The sequence below is a fragment of the Dermacentor silvarum genome, chromosome 1 (assembly GCF_013339745.2).
Source record: "Dermacentor silvarum isolate Dsil-2018 chromosome 1, BIME_Dsil_1.4, whole genome shotgun sequence".
In the NCBI taxonomy this organism is placed as follows: domain Eukaryota; kingdom Metazoa; phylum Arthropoda; class Arachnida; order Ixodida; family Ixodidae; genus Dermacentor; species Dermacentor silvarum.
Window position 1 is genome coordinate 341549280 of NC_051154.1, and position 22451 is coordinate 341571730.

Genomic DNA, 22451 nt, shown 5'->3' on the forward strand with positions numbered 1-22451 from the left:
AAGTAATGTTTAACTTTTCTTCTTACAACTACACTGAACCTAAACATGCTGTTTTGGGCAAGGGAACAAACATCAACACTGGTGCCTTGCCTGACTCTATGACAGTCATCTGCGCCGTGAATGGTGCCGTCCGTGCACTTCCTTCCGAAGATATGGCCCGCACCTGCACTGTCAGTGTGCTGTACAAATTTGCAGAAGCACATCCCACAAGCTTGTCTGCCTAGCAAAGAAACTGTGTGGGGCTCCAAAACCCATAGAACCAACGAACGCAAACCCAAACCTCGTCCTTTCAACTCTCGCTTTATGTTGCTGTGCAAGCAGTAAAATTGGATGGTGTTAGTAGTGTTCTGTCCTGTCACCTTTTGCCTTTCCTATGAATTTTGTGCTAAATAAGGCTTTTTCTTGGTGAAAGAGTGCTAGTTTAAGGCATAAACCAGCTCCATGGCAGTTTGCAATTAAGGAGTGTAAACATTTGCTGAAAATAGGTCCACGAAGAATATTTCAAAAAGAGCATTTAAAAAAACACACACGTGTATCTATCACCAAGGCCAACCCTTGTATCTTCTATCTTAACATATTTCTCAAAACTCAAGCTCAAAACTGATATCCAGGTGCAAGCTCTCCATATCATATTACCTTGTCAATGATGAAGCAAAGCACGCTGGTGCCTGGATGTTGTGGGACCAACTCAGGTGTGGAGATCAGCACAGATCAGCAACACAGCACAGTCTACTTACACTTTCTCTGCAGGCCCAGCCATACCTGCATTAATACAAGTGGGCTTAGTGTCACATGAGTATAATATAAAAAGTGACACCGTGAACAAATCAATCCTTGTTTGGTATACATATGAAAAAATGTAGATATTCTCCATATAGCAAGCTTCACTTTGAGTAACAAATCCTGCACTATAAGAAAAATATGATGCATGAGCCATCTATGGAAGAAAATTAATTGAAGATCCCTTTTTTTGCCTCCCTCCTCCTCCTTGTGTATAGGTGGCAGTCAGGTTAAGTAAAGTAGGCCAGACAGCCACATAGTGTAAGCAAAGGTGGTCACTTGGTGGGCCAATTATGATACCATAGCACGACATGCATTCTGCAGGCACTGCAATGTTAAAGCACCCATACGCCTAGCAGCATTACCCAATAGGGCTAACCAATAAGTGTCCCCAGCAGCATAACTCGGCATGTCTACCAGGAGGCTTTCATTACACTTTGACAACTATCCTCCTACGGCTTGAGCCCAATTTTAGTCAACAGAAGACAAGCTTTAAGCATCTGCACAAGGGCACTTTAAACAGTACCACAATAGCTTCCTACCTAATCCCACCTTTAAAATAGCATTGGTAAGTTCAGTACCATGTGTAGAACCAATCAAATTGTTCTGCAATCAAGTAAGCATCCCCTTTTCATACATGCAAATATCAGCAACACTACTACTGCCATATGGGCATTTTGTAGACAAAAACACCAAGCGCAAGAGCTGAAGCTTGGGAAAGTTGGTAACAGTTAATTTTGATGGTGTTTATGGCACACACATGCCAAAAGAATAAGCGACAGGCAGACAGTGAAAAAGAACTGTCCTCTTTCACACTCTGTGTGTCCCTTAGTGCCTTGGAATGTGTGAGCTGTGAATGCCACCATCTGCCTGTCCCTTATCTCCTTAGAAAGTGGGCACTGTGAATAGCATGGAAAGGAACATAAGAGACCAGGTAATGCTACAGTAGATAAAAGAAAACATGCTCTCTGATGCAACACGTTTTTAAGCAACTTAATTGATAACCAACATCCTAAGCCTGCCGCGCTTAAAAAAACTCACTGAAGTTGCTGTGTAAGACAACAGATTGCTTTTACAAAAAATAGAGTTAATCTTATTCTATTATTTTTGCAAACTGGTGCTTCAGTACTGTGAAAAGGTGATATTATTGAAAACCAGCTTAATTTTTGTGTAATAAAAAAGCCTACAGTCAGCTACATAGATCAGGCTTGATATAAATCTGCCAGTCAACACGGTAAATAAATATTTCCATGACTGTTGAGGTAAAAAAAATCGCTGACAAATTCCCAACATACTATGCATGTTTTGGAGAAGACAGTGCTTTTCTACTGCAAGCATTTAACAGAGCCCCAGTGAATACAGTATGATATAACTTATTGCAGGACATTTCAAACAGATCCTCTTTATGGTTTCTTAGGGACTTGGGTAATGAGGAGTAAGTGCAGTGACATCTCTGAGCACCTCAAAGACAATACTGGTGATTACATGGCAACACAACTGCTGACATGCAAGATAACTTTCGGGCAGTGTTGTCTCATGCCACATCAATCAGACAAAACTTTAAGGGGACACTTCAGGGAAAAATAATTATTTGAGCTGCATTATTGAATTGCTCTTCCGCAAACCCAGAAAAACTGCAGTTATCCAAAAGTAGAGGCTTGATAAGCTAGAAAATACAGAAAACGATATACAGGTGGTGAAACCACAATAAAGTTCCCACACCTGCTGACTGTCTGCTAAGGCCTAGTTAATTTGTTTTTGGCAAAAATTGACTATATTGCATTCTAAAAGAGGCAAAAACTGAACTTAGCAATTTAGGAGCAAGTGTACTGAATCGCAACAGCCAAAATATACGAAAATACTCTGGAATGCCTGATGTCCTCCAACGTACGATGTTTCGCCGCAAAATTTGGCAGGAAATGCCACTTTAACCTTCATTTTCTTTTTGCAATAAATAACCTCTCATCACAAAACTAACATAAAAAGAAAGAATACATGATGCCTCTAAACTGTCTCCCAACAAAAAAAAAATGTGTCCGGAATCATTTTGTACACATTCAAACCACTTATTTTGGGCCTTGCTTAAAGTGCCTTTGTATGTCATGCAACATGAAACTGAAAAACAGGATTCACTGTAAAGGGAGAAATGAATGGGGCTCGCCTAGCGTGACGTATCTGCACAGGCTTAAGAGAAAAGTGACTTCATGGTCTAAATGAAAAAATAAAAATAAAATCACACTTTGGGCGGGTCCCACGTTATAGTACTACTCAAAATCTTGACAAGTGCATATTCAGTCTGTACTTATCCCAAAAGCTTGGTAATGACATACGCCCCTTTTGCACTAATGGTGTCTGCGCCAAAGGGGCTAAGGCTAAATGTTAGATAGCCACACACATTTTAACAGTGAAATTTAAGTGCATTATGATTTTTGTCTGCCACTTTTAATAACATGTAACGGTCGATATAGCACATTATGATCTAATTATTGTAGGTCAGCATGGCCTGAGCACGGCGTGCCTAAACACTTTTGTTAGGTGAGAAAGTATTGTTTCTCGTACTCTTTCGGGCAGCAGCCTATGCCTTATTCAGAACAAAAACCTTGTTTCCCTGAGAATATCAGACAATCGCATATTTCAAATTGACCATTTGAAATGCACACAAAGTACAGGAAGGTTTTGAGGGTCCCACTAACTATTGAAACGCACATCATCCAAGTTCAGCAGTCAACATCATCACTAAGCTTGTAGAAGTGCATATTAGCAAGTTGACAGAATAATAAGGAGAAGGTGAGAGAGATGGTCCCAACTATAAGAGAAGCCAATAGCAGAGTTCAAGCTCTCTCCCATGTCAAATGCGGAAGGCCAAAGCATACCCAGCTTTCGGTTACACTCTCACCTGCGACCACTGCACCAGGCTGACTGACATGCGTAACCAGCAGTTTGTGATACCACATTATCAAACCTGCAATTTATGGGACATCAGAGATCAGCTTCAAGCTTGACGCTATGCTGCTCTAGGGATGTATTATGAACTGACTACATTTAAATGTTATGCTTCATGGTTTGTTGCAAGCTTCAGGAATTTACTTATTCCTTTATAAACATACCTCATAGGCTCCAGCTGGAGTACTGCATAAGGTGGTAGGTAGAACATTGTTAGCCAAATAAAGAACATAAAATAAAACAAGTAAAAAAAGAAATAAATACTCTTTCACACTGTGGTTTCTTATTTGGCAGCCAGCTTATAAAAGTGAGCAGAAACGTGTTCATGCTGGTAGTGTTTTAGAAGAATAAATAATAATAGGTTAAATAGAAAATTCAAACACTTTCAAGCCACCTTTCGTGGTTTTTTCTTTCAACGTCCCTTTAGGAATGGGAATCAATGAACAGCCCCCCCCCCCAAAACAAAAAGAGAAAAAAAGTGTAATACATGATTTTTGACTACTTAGTGAAATAAATCTAGGAACACAGAATCTGTGCAGGCATGTATGTAAGGAATTAAGTGCAGCAATATATGCAATAACTTGCAATGCCCTTCTGCTTTCGTCGGGCAACTCATAACAAGACATAAAAGGATATGTGTGCCTCAAAACACAGTTCCTAGAAAATATGTCACTATACAGTCAGTAAGTAGCATATCATGCATATCTACTCAAGCCCCCAATTATACTTGACTCAGAGGAGGCTACTTAGGTATATTGATTAAACTGAAGGTAGGCGATATTTTAAAATATACAGTTCAAGTAGTACTTGAATATTATGTCGAAACTGGAAGTTATGAATATGACATCTAAAGCAAAAGTGTTGTACGTTATGCCAAACCTGCCAGCCTGTGAACTTTATATTTTGCAAAAATACCAGACACAATGCTGTGTTGGAAAGTCAGCATGTATTTTCTCAAAGTTTTCTCTCAGCGCCTACATTGTTCAATAGAGACACATTATTAACCATTAACTTGGAACAGCAGAAACTGACAACATTGTTTTTAGACCAGTGTGCTTTTTTCAGTGCTTTTGCTGTTGCTGATTTAGCCGGCTTTACGAACTTCTCTCAATAAGCTCGTCTAATACGGTTGTCATAGAGTGCACTTTTCATTGCGATCAAGCCCAATCCGGATCGAATTTCTCACTTGTGATTGGCTCTTTTGTGCAAGCTGCGCGAGGAAGCCAATTGCAGTAGCTAATTTTGATCTCAATCGGGCTTGGTAGGAAGTGCCGCTCTGGTATATTCGTTAGGGATTTTGCAGTGCTAATAAAGCAGCACAAGTGCCATCAAATTTGTTGTTTTACATGCAATTTTGCAATCTCATACCACCCCATTTTTTAAGATTCTTCCAACATATTCCCAATAGAATTTCATTCTCATAACTCAATGCAACAATAGTAAAATTGTAGAACGAGTCCAAATTCGTAAATCTCACTAAAAGATTCAGGACCGATGGCACGTACGAATTAAACCAACAGAACCTAGAACTCATAAGTGGCAGTGACTGTTTTGTACACACCTTGTCAAAGCAAGGCGATTAGATTCCTTGTCGGGCTGCTCAGACTGCATTTTGCCACAGGCTCCCATGTGTTGAGAGATTCCTCCGTCTCACGAAATCGTGACATCCCTAAACAATACGAAATGTTCAGTTTATTGCAATCACTGCTGAAACTGCAAACTTGTGATTTAACAACACCGCGTTAAATTGTGAAAAGACCTCCGCCAGCTACATGGTACTGACATTCTGACATCTCATTCTGACATCACGGGCAGTTTTTAACCTATGAAATGCACGAATACATACAGAACACTCAACACAAGAAACACAGGTTGTCTTGACAATATATAAGCAGAAAAATTTGCATACAAGCTAAAATGTGCTCATGAGTCAGAGCAATCCAGTGCCGTCTCGCGCAGATGTTAGCTGTGAAGACAACACGTGAACGTACTTCTAGAAATATATATACCATTTCTTGCTGAAAAATTACGTACAGAAGCAGTGACATCCGCGGAATCAATTTTTGTGCCCGTTCAGACTAAACGATACTCGGCGCTAGTGTATTTCATAACAGAAAGCAAAGAAACGATATATGAAGCTCTTGGCAACATCCTATACTTGTTTGAGGGTAATTTTCATAAAACGTTTTGCTAAATGTGTACTACGGCATCAATAACAAACAATAGGAAATCACTTTTATAATTTTTGTCGCTGTACTAATCATCTTGTGCTCCGCCTAACAAGGCACACTACACGAACTATAAAAATGCGCCAAGCGCCTGACTTACCTTTCGAGACATACTCGGCAAACGCTCCTTCGTGTCAGGTCCGGCGGCATCGACTGCACGAACTGTCCTTCCGGCATAAACACTGTTAAATTGTGGATGAACGTAATAGTACAATTTCCAACACATTCTTCCGTGCACTGTGAACCGCTGCGAGATCGGCGAGAGTACCAGAGGCTGCTAATGAGCCGGGAACAAAGAGCGCGAATGGACCGAACTACGATGACCAACAACGCCGCACCGCACGAAAGATACAGCTAGCTAGCAGCGTTGCACAGGCCCAGGGGCTTAGCGATCGCTGATGGGCACAAAAAAGAGCAGATTTTCTCTCGGCAAAGCGTAAATATGATTAAACTACTACATCGACCGTCCGCAAGGAAAATATTCATGCAGCGCTCACATACCGACAGCCCAACGTTTCTAGACTGGCAAAATTTTTGACAGCCGAACACGGGAAAATGATGTCATTTCGTCAAGATAGAGGCACCGGAAGCTTTGCAAGAGCCGGATAAACGTCGTGGCGGCCATATTGTTTACATAGTCGTCTACCGTTTTGTCGTCTCAGGCAACGTTGGTCTCTGGCTCCTCGGCACGGTGCTCCACGGTAATTGTGATCGCATGGATGGTGGCGGCTGGTATTCACATGTTATGCGAGTGATGCGGCGTGTTTCAACAACGTTTCTTTCAACATCGAGGACAGCAACCTGCGGAGCAGCCGTATCAACCGGTCAGGGCCATTAAATTGCAGCATATCGTGGTTTGGTTTGTGAATGTTTGTGAATTCAACAAGGTGTCCGTGTTTTAATGCGGCGCTATCGACGACGCATTTGGTGTCGAGTGGCGTCGTCGGCGCACTTTGTTCTGGCTTGTGTGCCGTTTTGCGGATGTGTATAGTTCATGAAGAGTGCCGTCTGCGCATCGGACGCGGCTGCCACGCCGGCTCGATTTGCGTTCTAGCCAACGCGCGAGAACGTCCGCACTGTCTGTCGCGAGTGCTTTCGGACACTGCTTGTGTTCTGTGTGTGTGTGTGTGTGTGTGCGTGCGTGTGCGTGTGCGTGTGCGCGTGCGTGCGTGCGTGCGCACGTCTGATGCGTCGTTATTGTGTCAGCGATTTGCAAAAGTGTTTTTTAATTTGTTTCCGGCGTGCGCGAACGCCATGATATGCTGCATGTTCGTCATTTAACGACCCTGCTTGAATGTAGGGACATTGACATTTTGGTCGTTTCGAGGTCAGCTTTTAATCAATCGCAAAGCGTTGCTATCACTTCACAAATACGAGGTTTCGTGCAGTGATGGTTCGCAAAGCGTTGCCATCACTGCACAAATACGAGGTTTTTTTTACTACGTCAAGCGCTCTCAGCATACAGTGCACAAGTTGTGAAAGACTTAGTGCAAATAATTTTTCAAGCAGCAATTGGGCAAAATGTGCTGATCGTATGGCAGCATTAGTGATTGATGGTTATGTAATTTCTTTATTTTTTTCTGTCAAAGTGCGATAGATTTTGGCTGATATTTTGACTATTTATTCACCAATTTATTTACACTGAGTTTGTGGTTATTTTTATTTGTTACATGTGGGCATGCATGACCAGTCTATGCCTGCCTGCTACAGTTTGGCATAAACAGGCACTAACAACGTCTTAAAATATGGGGAATAAAAAGTGACTAGCAGATTTGATAGTCTTGGGGGGGGGCTGTGACATAATTACTAACGCGAACAAGACTAAAGGAAAAAAGGTGGGATAGGACAGAGTGCTCTGTCCTGTCCCAGCTTTTTTTCCGTTGTTCGCACTAGTCACAGCAACTGCATCAACACCAACTAACCCAACTTTCTTCGTGAATTACTCGTCTTGTGGGGGGGCACACTTAGCTGTTTGGAAAATGTGCAGCTTGAAATTTCTGCATTGCTACCTCTGACTGACAGCTCCGACGCAAGCAATATGATTAGGCTGTGATTGATAAATATGATTAAATATGATTAATTATTAAATCATTAAATATGATTAATTTAGTCCACCTGGGGTTCTTAAGCGTTCACCGAATACTGCTTTGATATGCACATCAGAAACCGCATTCAACATAGCGCATGCCTACACCAACATTGGTAAAACTTGTTTTTTACGCTGCTCTTTTACGTTAATACTTATGTATTTTAAACTTTGTTGCAAGAAGTGAGGAACATGCCCTGCATTTCTAACTACAGTATAATTATGTTATGACCAAGAGTCATCCTCTGACAGTATAAGACCTAAATATTTCACTGGTGAATTATTTTTTAAATTTCAACTGGCCACTTAACAAACGCTTATATTTGATTCTGTTACATTTTTGTGGTCAAGCTAATGTCTCCATAATTATTTATGTTTAGGGACATGTTATTAGTGACACACCATTTTTATATGCGCTTTAAGTCGGCCTCATTGATGACTCAATGACTCATTAGATGCCCTTGCACACAGTACACAATCATCCACAAGAATTGTATCCCTGTTCGATAATATCACACATATTGCTAATAAAAAACCTTGCACTCGGCCGCGCAACGCTTGAAACAGTGAAGCTGTGTGATCGTAGCCCAGCATTTTCCGGAAGTGCGCGCGAACTTTTCATCTTATGACTCGTGTAGATGATAATTTCTTTTCGCGCGTCTCGGACTTACGGCCGACACTCCGCGTTGCACAGCGCAGCTTGCAACACCGACACCGTGTTCCAATGCCGACACCACGTTCCAGGAAACCCGCTCCGTGAATGCGTCGCTCTCTCTCTCTCACTTTCATAGCACGCAAAACCTCTTCACCTCGCAGAGCACGAGCGTACTAACGCCCCAGCTGTGGACGAATACGACAACGCTCGAACGCAATCATATGGTGCGCATAAATGCATGTTCTGGCAGCGTGGCTGTATAGCCTAATGGTTACGACGCTCGCTTTGGGACCGGAGGTACGCGGGCTCGAAATCCACCACGGCAAGAACGTTTATTTATTTTCTTTCTTGGTAGTTTCTTGATACGCACCACAAATCACGGCTGGTTTTATATAGCTTCGCTGTTGAAAAAAAAGGAAGAAATTCGGCAGAGATATTTCAAACTGCTTACGTGTGGGTACGCGAAAGCGATATATTCCCTTTGCTGCAGTGTTGTACGGAACGGCGTTCCAGGAACTAGTTCATTTTGGGAGGAACGGAGGAATGCTACCATTCCTTTAAGGGTCGGTGGAAGTGTAACGGTAAATCGTTATTTTTACGAAGGAACGTTAGAGGGAACGGCGTTCCTTCTGTAAACGTTCCACGGCACTAAACAGGCGCACCGACGCACGCACGTATGCAGCACATCATGCAGGGCGCAAAGAACTAAAGCTTGTCTGTCACGTGACTTTGGTGCATTTTCTTTCGTGAGTTATGCATTATATTTCTTTATGACTAGGCTTCAAGATTGTCACGTGACGCTCCCTTCTGCAGTTTCTTTCCGCCATGGCGGCCTGTCGGACACTAACATCGAGATGTAACTCTTGCCGAGTTCAAACAAGGGTCTTTACTAAATTGAGAATATCTATTCTGGACATTTCCATTTCCACTCATACTGCAATATTGAATCAGCATTCATTAAACATCTAAGTATTGTTCCTTTTGATGCGGTTTCTTGTGCAAACATTTAATAATATATATCCTCCTGAGACCCCTTGTACAATACAGTGCACATTGCCTTCCACTTTTTTTTCGAAATTCACTTGGAAATGATTACGCAAAATATTCACTCTGGGTGTGAAGTACGGTGCATGGGGAACTACTGTAAAGAAGTGGTTTACTCATATTCTTGTCATCCGCTTTCGAGAAATTTGACAATAAATTGGTCTAGATCTTTGTGTCGTCCCACACGGCCGAAAGACTTCGAGGCGTATTTCGAAGTCACCGATATTTCGTGAAAATACCGGACGCGGCAGCAATATGGCAATGTACTTCACGTAGTTCCATCGTCATCTCAGCGTTTAAACAATGAAATGCAGTTTTTACCGCAGCTAACATGAGGAGATGGTGGAGATAGTAATTTTTTTCACGTACATGGAGACGGAGCTTTTGCCATCTATCCGTGGTAATATAGCGCCCACCGACGCCGCAACGCGGGGCCCTTTGGTCGGCGCTCTTTAAGTCCCTATATAAGAAAAGTACCGCCATCTACTCTTTCCTCTGCCGCCTCCTCTCCTAAAGCGCTTGCTTTTTTCTTTACTTTTTGCTTGCGAAAGCCAAGTCGACGGTGGCGCACCTAGAAAGTCCACGTTGAAGCTTTCAGGCCGGGCGCGCGCCGCCGCCGCCGCCGGCGACTGCGGCTGCGCAAAGGACTTTCAACATGGCTCTGAGGCGGAAAAAAAAGAAAATATAAAGAAGTGAAAAGCGCGCGCTATCATCGTCCAATCGGAGATACAGGAGAGAGAGAAGCGCCGTTTATCAATGGATGGCGGTACTTTTCTTATATAGGGACTTTAGGCACTCTCAGCCGGTGCCTTAGCGCCGGCTGTCAAAGAAGTGAAAATTAAGAAGCACAGCGCGTGCTCGAGGCGCAAGCTCGACACGCGCAGTGTCATTCTATAGAAGCTAGCCACGCTGGTCGTCGCAGCCGCCGCTCGGCTCATCACCTTCGCCATTTTGAGTAGGGACGATGGCAAGGCTCGTACGGCCGCTGTCACGTAATCCTACAGTGGTGCTACACTATTCAAATTTTAAAAATTGCTTTTCAAGTTCATGACATAACAGTAGGCAATAAAAACTACCTTGACGAGCGATTATGTCCCGTTGTTGTGTACAGGTCTCAGGAGGCTATTGGTGCATGTAAGTAACTTTCTATTTGTATAGCTATAGATCTGAAGCGCAGTATCCTGACTGCGCATTTGAAGACCGAAGTAGAAAGCGCTGTATGTGTTGCACTTGTAATAGACGAGCACCAAAGTTGCAGTTAAACATGTCTGGAGTATGTCCGGTGCTGCTTGAAAAAAATTCGTCTAGGAGCGTTTCTTTGAATTCTTTTTTATCGCAAGATAATGTGCCACCGGCAATGTTCAAAGTCTTATAATATACTTAGTTCGATGTGAGATTTAAATTGCTCACTTTATTTCGCCGCACGATTATCTGACCACCATATCTTCATTTAAAAAAATCAAATGTAATGTTAATGTAACGACAAGTTCCAATGTTAGAAATGTAACTGGACCGCGCTCCATTCGCATTAAAGTAACTTGTAACGGGAACTCGTTGCCAGATTGGGAAGGAGCAAGGAATGAGCTTTCGCTCCTGTGTTAGAGGAACTTGTACAATACTGCTTTGGTGAAATGTCTTTTCCGCATGTTCCGCCTCCGTGCAAGTTCTCCCCTGCGTTCTAACGGCCCTTCGGCGAGGCCAAATGAAAACGCGCTAAACGTCTGAACGCACTCGCTTGGAGCGCTCCGCGGCGTTCAATTGGACATAAATACAAGGGGTCAGGCAAGGAGACACATTCGCTCCAATACTATTCACTGCATGCTTAGAAGATGTATTCAAGCTCTTAGACTGGGAAGGCTTAGGAGTGAGAATCAACGGCGAATATCTCAGCAACCTTCGGTTTGCAGATAACATTGTCCTATTCAGCAAGAATGGGGACGAATTACAGTAAATGATTGAGGACCTTTACCGAGAAAGTGTAATAATAGAGTTGAAGATTATTATGCAGAAGACAAAGATAATGTTCAATAGCCTGGCAAGGGAAAAAGAATTCAGGATCAGCAGTCTGTAAAGGAGTACGTTTATCTAGGTCAATTAGTCACAGAGGACCCTGATCATGAGAAGAAATTATTAGAATTAAATTGGGCTGGAGTGCATACGGCAAGAATTACCAAATCCTGACCTGGAGATTACAACTGTCGTTGAAAAGAAAAGTCACAGGCCTGCGCGGCACACGCAGTGCATTCACAGCGTAAGACGATGGAGCGGCTTATGAGTAGCAATTTTGGCACTACGCACAACAGGGTCTTCGCAGCAAAGTCTCTTTGCCTCGTTTTGACGAGAGCGATCTCAACTGTCCGCCCGGCGTCTACGGCGAGCTGCGGTTTGTAATGCTCTCTGCACTGCAGCCTGTAGAGCCCGATGATGCTTGGTTGTAGCCGCGCACGTAGCTCTATGATTCCCTTCTTCAGCAGTGCTTCGTACCTTGTTAGGAGACGCCATAACGTGTACCGAAGAGGTACCGACAATACGTTGCGCACATCTCACACCGGAATCGCGTTTATTGCGCGCCTCGTCCGAATCGCATCTTGTCGTCTGCGCCTGTGCATGCGGCTTTTGCAGTCGCCTCCACTAGATGGCGCCACCATACTGGCGGAGGCGCGGGTCGTCTGCGCCTGCGCGCCGGCCTAGGGCACTTTTATAGGGCCTTTTTCTGATGCTGATAGAAGTGCTTGCGTGGCTTAGTGGTGAAGTATCCGACACCCACGCAGCGGGCCTGGGTTCGATTCCGGCGTAGACCGGGTACTTTTTTTCGCATTTCAGGCGATAGCGGTTATGCGGCGGCGGTGGCGGCGGACAACAACCCGAACCGAAATGGTTATTTGAATGAGCCTATAACAGCTTATGCTGTAAAAGTGTACAGTTATTGCATTCTACCGATGCTAACAAATGGGGCAGAAACTTGGAGGTTTAACAAAGAAGCTCGAGAACAAGTTAAGGAACATACAAAGAGCGATGGAACGAAAAAAAAATGTCGCAGTTTTACCCGAAAGGCGAAGCATCAATGGCGATAGCAATTTAGTAGAGAGCTATACGGTGTAAGGATAGTAGTTTTATCAGCTGTATAAACTTGGACATGCAGCAGCACCCGCAACGCGCAGAACTCTTGACGACGCCGTCGCCGTTCTGCCCGCGTTCGCACCGAACGCGCGGCGTTGGTGACTTTTGTCAGGGCCTCTGGGGGCAGCTCGGAGGTTTTCTACGAGATCAGAACGGGAAAATCGTCGAGCAGCGTCGGAAGTCTTTACCACCTTCTCGCCTCGCAACGTTTTATTGCGATACCAATTATATGGAGACTTCAACCGTATTTCTGCCGTCGCCGTCGTCGTCGCCGGGAGGTCCCGTGTAAAGTCCAAGGGCGATAAAATCCTCGCCGCGCACCGTATGCGCGAGCGAAAGCCCGCGGGGGACGCGTGCTATCACGGAGAGCGAACGCACGGTGGAAAGCAAACGCGACCGTCGCGCAAGAGGCCGTGGGGGTATGGGACGCTGTGCTGCGGCACGAAATGCGTATCTTGAACCGGGCGTAAGGGGAACTTGCCACTCAACCTCTCACGCGAGAGCAAGAAATTGGGAAGGTAGGGAGGGAGGGGGGTGCAGCCTTTACTCTGCCAACAACTTCGCTCGTACTTGGCCCGGCTGTGGTGGTCGCCCGCACCGTCTGTTATCTCCACACGGCTCTGACCTTTGTATGCGCTGTGCATTCGCCGCTCAGTTTCCGTTGAAGCGATAGACTGCACGAACCTTCGCTCGCTGCGGCGGCTGCGCTTGCTGCCGGCGTTTTGACAGTCGTTGTCTGCGGTCATTCAGTGTGATCTATTCATGTTTGTTTGTGCGCGCTGACACCACGCTTGTTAATTCAGTTAGTAAGCGAATGAGTCCAAGTTTATGCAGCCGACAAAACTACTATCCCTACTCCGAATAGCTCTCTACTAATTTTCTGTCGCAATTGATGCTTCGCCTTTCGGGCGAAACTGCGACATTTTTTTGAAGATGTAGCACCTATATAGTACGGAGGAGTAGTAGATGCGCTTGGGCACCCAGTCTTGTTCGAAAAGGATGATGATGAACTCCGTGGAGCCCATGCGTCTAAAGTCGAGGATGGGAGGGTTCTGCTCGCTATTGAGACGATCCTGAATGTCTTCGTAAGAGCGGACGAGAGGGACCCCGTAGACCACACCGTGGGCGCAGTCTTCCGGGGCCGCTTGGTAGGAGTAGTCGTAGGCAGTGTCTTTGATGAGTACGGACTTGATGGCGAGGTAGTGGTGTCGATGTTGCGGATCGGGAGTGTTGATGAGGACGACGTGTTGGATGGTGTTGATGATTACGGTGTCTGGCTTGGCCTCTTGGTGCCCGAGGCGCGCTGCTTGCAGAGTGGCATCGCGAAGTGCAACGCTGTTTACGGTCCGAAGGTTGAAGCCGCCATGGGGCCGGAGGATGATTTTATGATCGTCTATGGGTAGCTTGGGGTGGCGTAGGGCAGAGAGTTGGGGCGGCCGGGGCCGGTGCCTCGCCAGAGCTTGAGGCGTATATGGCTGCATACATTTCTCGGCAGCGGCAGAATTCGGAGTAATGGTGGGGCGGGAGTTGCGAGTCGAGCTAAGATGAGTTGCTAGGATGGGTTTATCCGGTCGTAGGGGACAAAGTCGGGTCTCCTCCGAGCCCCGGAGGCCCGGTTTTGATTCCTGCCCAGATCAAAATTTACCTATTCTTCTTTTCAAATGGATTAGTGTACTTTGTTTACATGAACGTGCCAACTAAATTTGTCATCAATTCGAGCATTTTTTACGCGCTTTTACTCTTTGCGGTCGGCCATTTTTGGTAGCCTCATTCGGTCACGCCGCTGACTACAACTAGTGTTTTCGCGTAACGAGGCCTCTAATGCTTTCGCATTAAAAAATGGAAAAGAATCGGCCCCAACGCGTAGCCTTGCGGCACACCAGACGTAGCAGCAACATCATCTGAGGAACTCCCATTCAAAACAGCTCTTCGACGTACTTACTTAACAACACGGAGTTAGAGCCTGTATATTCATAAAAGTATGCACGTGTTCATACTACCGCTAGTCTTACCTGGTCAACCTATTACCGCTAATCTTACCTGGCATATCGGCCTTAGTAACAATTCGGATCGAACGTTGGGTTATTGGCTCGTGTACATTTATAATGCCACCATCCTCTCTCATGTTAAATCGGCACGGAAGCATATTTCCACATTTCATGGTTCCCGGCCCACCTGGGAGACTCGATCCAACCGCACGGCTGCAACTCCAACAAACGGGCTCACCAGCTGGCGCGCGATTTCACGACCCGCGCAGCCGTCCACGGCCCTCCTCGTAACCAGGCTTGCATCCAAAAGACCCATGATGCACCTTTCACGAAATCGTCTCACACTACCGCTTGGAAAGGAGGTGGTTCTCTCCTCTTCACCCAAAACTAAATAAACCACAAGCTAGCACGCTCAGAATGTTACAAATCCGCACGTACTCCACTCCGCGGTCCCTTAGTACGATAGACCCACACTTCCCACAGTCGTGCCCCAAATGCGGAGCCATTCATGCTCTTTCGATCATATGCTCTGGCTGTGCCCAGCTATAGAAAACTCTATACTTTCCAGAAGGGAACAGTGGGAGGAGTTCCTAAGAAGCGACCACCACCACATCCAACTCCAGGCAGTCCAGAGGGCCCACGACATCGCAACGGGGTCGTAAGAGTCGAGCAAGAGATGCGCACAGGGCTTGTAGCGTGTTCACTTATTATGACATCAGTAAAAGCACCCTGTGCAGAGATGCATGAGACTTGTATGTGCGCACACTGTGAAAGTGCTTATTCAGGAGACAAAAACAATATAAGCTGTTGAAATTGCACAGATAATTATAGACTGGTAATAAATCATCGTCCATCGATAATTCTGGCGTAAGTGGCAAGCGAAACTTCCCGCAACGAATGCTGTGAACAGTACTGCTATTGTGGCAAAAGTGCCTACAGCTCCTTTTGTGAAAGACCTTGTGAACTGAATAACCAGTATGAAAGCGTGAGGTTTCTCCGCTAGAGAAGCCTGATGCCCTACAAACCAGACTGGGTGTACGCACTAGGTTGTTTTGCAGCCAAGATGCCCTCATACAACGCTTAAAACATGAAGTAACCACTCTGAAGTAACCGTGGATAAACTGCTGGAGAGGTCGAACACTTCTCAGCCAATATCACACAATGTTGTTTTCTACGTCACGAAGAGATTCCAGCAGATGGGCACCACCGTATGTGGGCACCACCTGTGTCTGTATTGGCGGAGCGTCAATACAGACACAGGATGCCAGCAAGCACGGACTCAAGCTTTATATGCACGTGATGTAGTCTACCAGAGTTGTTTTCCTTGCGGGCACAGTCACATTGAACTAATAGTAGTTTTCTGCCTGAATATTTGTCGCAGGGACCACTGCAGCCAGCTAAAGGGGTTTCTTGTTCACACAAGTGCAGATATGAGCCATATTTCTGGGCACATTTGTTGTGTTGAAGAAACAACACAGAGTAACCTAAGAAGAAATTCATTTCTTCTTAATCTATGACATGGTGCCACATGTTAGCCATCCTTTTAAGAATTTTACCGATCCGTGAAATGTTCATTCTTGGAAAGAATTTTTGTATATCAACTTGATTGTCCCTGGCTAAGTGTGGGTGCATGTGCTTGCCTTTTTTTAGTATGTGTGTATGTATCTATGCATGATAAACGTGCAGTATATTTTAAGACAAACTCGGGGCTTTTCAGGTTCCATTCGATGAAGCCCAGTGCCCTGCCAGCTTTCATGACCAATTCATCAACATGTGCACTCCATGTACAATTGGAAGAAAATAGCACTCCCAGATATTTATAAATTTTCTTTTTGTTAGCGCATTATTATGAGATATTAATTTCCAACTTGCTTTTTATTTTTAGTAAAACACATTCACACACTTTTTAATGTTCAGATGCATATTCCATTGCATACAGAATCTGTATATTCTTTTTAAGTCATTCGGCAGTTGATCCACATTGTACATACTAATATATTCAATAATATATTCATTGCTCTAATTCATTCAACAAATCTTTCTTACCTACCGCTATTGAACTGTGGAACGCGCTACCCGATGACATAGTACATGAGCGTGATTCAGATAAATTTAGGCACCTATTGTCATGTTACTTAAACCCTTAACTTACCACCACTGCGCTGTTACCCTACTTTCTCGCTTTTGTACTGTTCTGTTGTACTGTCGGTTGTGCTGCCTCTTTTACTGCCGATCGTGCTACCAGTTTTGTTTTTGTTTGTTTGCGATTGTTTGGGTTACTAGTCATTTTGTATCATTGCTTACCACTGAACCATTGTATAATAATGACTGTAGTGTTTATTGATGCCTTTCGCCCCCCCCCCTTTATGTAATACCCTGAAATGGGTCTTTAAGGGACAATAAATGATAATGATAATATTCCTACAGTGATCTGCAAGCAGATGACTGTGTTGATGACGTAATGACTACTTGATGACGTGATGAAGCAAATGTCATTAATATAGATTAAAAAGATTTCTGTACAAGCACAGAGCCCTGTGCAACCTCTGATGTGAAGTTAATGAGACTTAATTTTTTGCCATTTAGTACAACACATTGGTAACAGTGTGGTAATTTTGTATCCACTGAATAAATTTTTGATCTAAATCGAATTGTCTCAGTTTTTGCAGGAGAAGGGAATGAATCAATGTCAAATGCCTTTTGCATGTCTAGAAATACACAGTCAACTTGACCATCACCAATTACAGACGCTAAATCATAATAAAATTGAACTACAGGGGCCCTCTGAATAAAAATATTCACATTTAGGATAACGAGACAAAGGTTCTTTCTAGTCTTGTTTGATCAGAATACTATGCTAGTTCACACTGAAGGTGACATTTGAACTCTGAAATAGATGTACTTAGGTTTCACCCAAAGAACAACTTCCCCGATAACACAGCAGCTAAAAAAGTATTTTATTGTGCGTAATAATTTCAAGATGCAGCAGTCCATGCACTAAAGTTCTAGTGAGATCTTCATAGCTGCCAAACGTATGTGGTAAAAGCTGCACACATGTTTGAATATATATTTTATTGGCACAGCAATTTGAGCAAACTATCTCAAAGTTGACAAAATAAAAAGGGAACATTGATGAACTCTACAAAAGTCAAACAATTATGAAGTTTATATCACAGCTGAAAATGAAAGCCACAAAAATGCTGAGTGAGGACTAGCCAATGCTGTAAATAGGTCAAGCATGACAAACACAAACAAATCGCCAAATAAATAAACTTTTAAATGTATATTATGAAACTTTGCTTTTTATTCACGGGGGGAATAAAAAAATCATTGTTCTTGTTTTTAGTATCCGAAGGGATAGGTCAGGGTTTGCCAGCATGTACATTGTTTTAGATGCTTATTGCATCTCAACGGAGAATCACGTTATGTAATGATAATATAGTATACTGATTCACTATGTTAACCAATTACACATTGTTTTAGATGCTTCTTGCATCTCAACGGACAATCACGTTATGTAATGATAATATAGTATACTGATTCACTATGTTAACCAATTACACATTGTTTTAGATGCTTGCATCTCAACGGAGAATCACGTTATGTAATGATAATATAGTATACTGATTCACTATGTTAAGCAATTACACATTGTTTTAGATGCTCCTTGCATCTCAATGGAGAATCACGTTATGTAATGATAATATAGTATACTGATTCACTATGTTAACCAATTACTGCAGTAATTTTCATTAACCCTTATATAAACATGTCAAGTGTAGGAGGTAGAGTTATTGTCAGGTAGCAGTAGCCTTCACCTTCTCCCCTCAGCTATGACCTGGAAATAAAGCAGATGAAAATTTCAATTACTGCACCAGCCTAGAGACACATTATAATTAGGCATATCAAATGCACACTTGTTCGAACCAAAACACTTGTTCAATGTGTGCCATCCCCATATCAGTACGTGTACAGTACAGATGCCTTAAACAATTCAGGGCAGTAATAAGAGTGCATAGCTACTAAGCAGTCCACATTAAAATTCGTAAAAGCCCACAGGGAGGAGTGAATAGCATGCATTTTTTAAAAGCTTTCCCTGAGCATGTACATTTTCAGGGATACATATGCACTTTACTAACAATTTAGCTTTGGACCCAGCACACAAGCAGCAGCACACTTGGGACGATAGAGACTGCCAAGCAACACAATATTTTTCGATCACAGTGACTTTTTTTGGTGACTTAGCTGTGGTCAATTTGGCCTGCTTCAGGAACTTGACTGTACATAAAGTTGCCCGAAGTAAATACCCATCCAGTGTCCTTTCCTTATCTGATCTTCGAGGGCATGCTAGAAGGCTGGCAAGTCACATTCCATTTGGCTTTTGTTTGTAGTAATATAAATCGGTTCATATTCAGCATTATTGTTTGGAATTGACGTTATCATATTATATTTATCATATCATTATATTACAATTCCCCTGAACTTCACACCCTGAAGTCAAACACCTTGACTGTTTCCTGTTTGTGCTCACTGTATGTCGCGTCTTGGTTCAATGAATACGTGCAATGAACGTTGGTGAGCTTCCAAGTTAACACAGTCAAATGCAACTCATGGTTTATAAAACTTGACGCAACACATCCGTAAAGTGGTAGAACGAGTCCAAATTCAAAAAATTTATGAAAGTTCAGAAGAAATGGCAGGTTGTGGTAGTATGGTGATTACTGCAATATAGACAAAATCGCTGACAACAAAATTTCTCCATCTAATATTATACTTCAACAAATACCCAGACGTTTTACAGCATTTAAGATTTTTAGTGCAGAATAGTACAGATGGCAATGCAAAACGACACGCTTGAATACATACTTTCAACTGGCAGCAGCAATGCTGAGTGCATGAGTTTGCCATCAGTTTTTTTAATCTAAGAAAGAATTTGTTTTTTTAGATTGTAGCATGTGATAGCCGAATGCTTTTCACTATTGTACATGTGCTTCCGCATCATATTGTTACGTGTAGCTGATGCTTAAGGCTATCTACAATTCATTTACACGGAAGCCAACGGAGGCCAAGATGGCGACGCTATATCAAGCGGGAACATGCTGTGTTTGTCCTCTTCAATGCAGCCACACTGTGGCGGCTGTTCCGTATTATCACACCCGCAGTAGAAGCACCATCCCGGTGCCTAATCTACACATCCGCGGTGAAAGGTGTGTCATATGGCTTTAGTCTTTCTACGTGAACGATGTCACTTGCAGCTGACGACGACACTGAGGGGCTGGCGGGGATGATTTCATATGTGACATGTAACTTGTCGACCACACGGTATGCACCAGTGTAATAATGCGAGAGCAGCTTTTCGGAAAGGCCCACACGTCAGATGGGTGACCAGAGAAGCACCAGAGAACCTAGAGAAAAGGGCACGTCGCGATGGTGGCAATCATAGAGGCGTCTCTGATGCACCTGTGAGGCCTCGAGACGGTTGCGGGCGAGCTGCAATACGTGGTCGGCGCATGCGATCGCGTCGCGGGCGTACTCATTCGCGGAACTTTCGGGAGATGGCAGCAAGGTGTCCAAGGGCAACACGGGTTGTCGGCCGTATAGGAGATAGAATGGTGAATAGCCGGCGGTGTCATGACGCAACGAATTATGCGTAAACGTCACATATGGTAAGTGAAGATCACAGTCGAGGTGGTCGGCCGCAATGTACTTCAAAAGCATGTCAGTGATGGCCCGGTTGAGGCACTCCGTGAGGCCGTTGGTCTGTGGGTGGTAGGACGCGCTGAATTTGTGCTTTGTCGAGCAGGAGCGGAGGACGTCCTCGATGACTGCCGAGAGAAAGCTACGGCTACTGTCAGTGAGTAATTGGCGTGGAGAACCATGCACTAAAATGATGTCGTATAGTAGATATTCAGCGACGACAGTAGCGCAACTTGTAGGGGGTGCTCTTGTGATTGCGTACTGCGTAGCCTAATCGATAGCGACGGCGACCCATTTATTGCCGGAGCCCGAGAGAGGAAACGGCCCAAAAAGGTCTAGACCAACGGGGGAAAAGGGTTCGGGCGGGATGCCGATTGGCTGGAGACATCCAGCTGAAAGTGTGGAGGGCTTTTTTCGACACTGACAGGGCTCACAAGCGGCAACGTAACGCCGCATGGAGTGAGCGAGATCTGGCCAAAGGAAGCGACGGCGTACACGGTTGTATGTGCACGAGATGCCCAAGTGCCCAGCCAAGGGAGCGTCGTGAAGTTGGCGGAGGACAGTCGAACGCAGGCGTGATGGAATGACGAGCAGAAGGCCAGGGTCGTGGGGATCAAAATTGCGGCAGTATAATGTCTCCTCCTTGAGGCGAAAAATCCGGAGAGAGGCGCTGAGGGCTCGTAGCAAAGGATCACGGCGTTGCTCAGTGCTGATTTGAAACAACTGGGACACAGAGAAAACAGAAGCGATGACGCCCGTATCTGCCAGTTCTTCCACGGGGTAGCGGGGCAAACACTCTGCATCCTGGTGCAAGCGTCCTGTCTTATATACCACGGAGAAGGTATATTCTTGCAGGCGTAAAGCCCAGCGAGCGAGTCGCCCCGTGGGTCCTTGAGCGAGGATATCCAGCAGAAAACGTGGTGATCAGTGATGACACAGAATGGGCGTCCATACAAGTATGGACGAAACTTCGCAACTGCCCACACTAGAGCGAGGTACTCGCGCTCTGTGATTGATAGAAGTCGGCTGGCATAGGCTATAACGCGATCATTGCTACACTGGCATTGTACTAACACTGCTCCTATGCCGTGACCACTGGCATCAATTCGAACTTCTGTTGAGACATACGGGTCAAAGTGGGCCAGGATTGGAGGCGTGGTAAAGAGAGTAGTGAGATGAGAAAATGTTGCGGCATGATCAAGACCCCAACAAGACGGGACGTCTTTCTTCAAGAGATCGGTAAGGGGACGTGCAATGGTCGCACGATCCTTCACAAAGTGCTGGAAATAGGAGTACAGCCCTACGAAACTACGAACATCCTTTGTAGACTTCAGGACACGCAAGTTCGTAACGGTGCGAATTTTGACCGGATCAGGTTGCACGGCTCTGGCATCCACGAGGTGTCCAAGGACGGTGATTTGGCGGCGAGCGAAGTGGCATGTTGAAGAGCTCAACTGGAGAGCAGCCTGGCAGGACACGTCAAGAATGGCTGTAAGACGATCGAGATGCGTGTCGAATGTGGGTGAGAAAATGATGACGTCCAGATTGCACAAACAGGTGGACCACTTGAACCCCTGAAGCAAAGAGTCCGCCATGCGTTCAAATGTGGCTAGCGCGTTACAGAGAACGAAAGGCATCCCTTTGAACTGATAAAGACCGTCAGGGTCTTTCTCGGTCCATGTCGTTGACGGATATCTGCCAGTAGCCGAACCGTAAGTCGTTATAAGAAAAATAGGTGGCACCGTACAGGCAGTCTAGAGCGTCATCAATACGTGGCAAACGATAAACATCCTGTTTTGTGATTTTGTGCAGGTGGCGATAATCTACGCGAAAGCGCCACGTTCCATTCTTTTTGAAAAGTACAACGGGAGAAGCACAGGGATTACAAAAAATTAAATTATGTGGTTTTT

General features: G+C 44.5%; 1 protein-coding gene across 1 annotated transcript in view; it reads right to left on the reverse strand.

Moving 5' to 3' along the window:
* Positions 1-18516: 18516 nt before the first annotated feature.
* Positions 18517-22451, reverse strand: part of LOC125942323 (histone acetyltransferase KAT5-like) — an 81312-nt gene continuing 77377 nt past the window's right edge. The window contains exon 3 of the mRNA XM_049660481.1: positions 18517-18682. Coding sequence (XP_049516438.1) covers positions 18676-18682 — 7 coding nt within the window. The 3' untranslated portion in view covers positions 18517-18675. The remainder of the gene's footprint in view (positions 18683-22451) is intronic.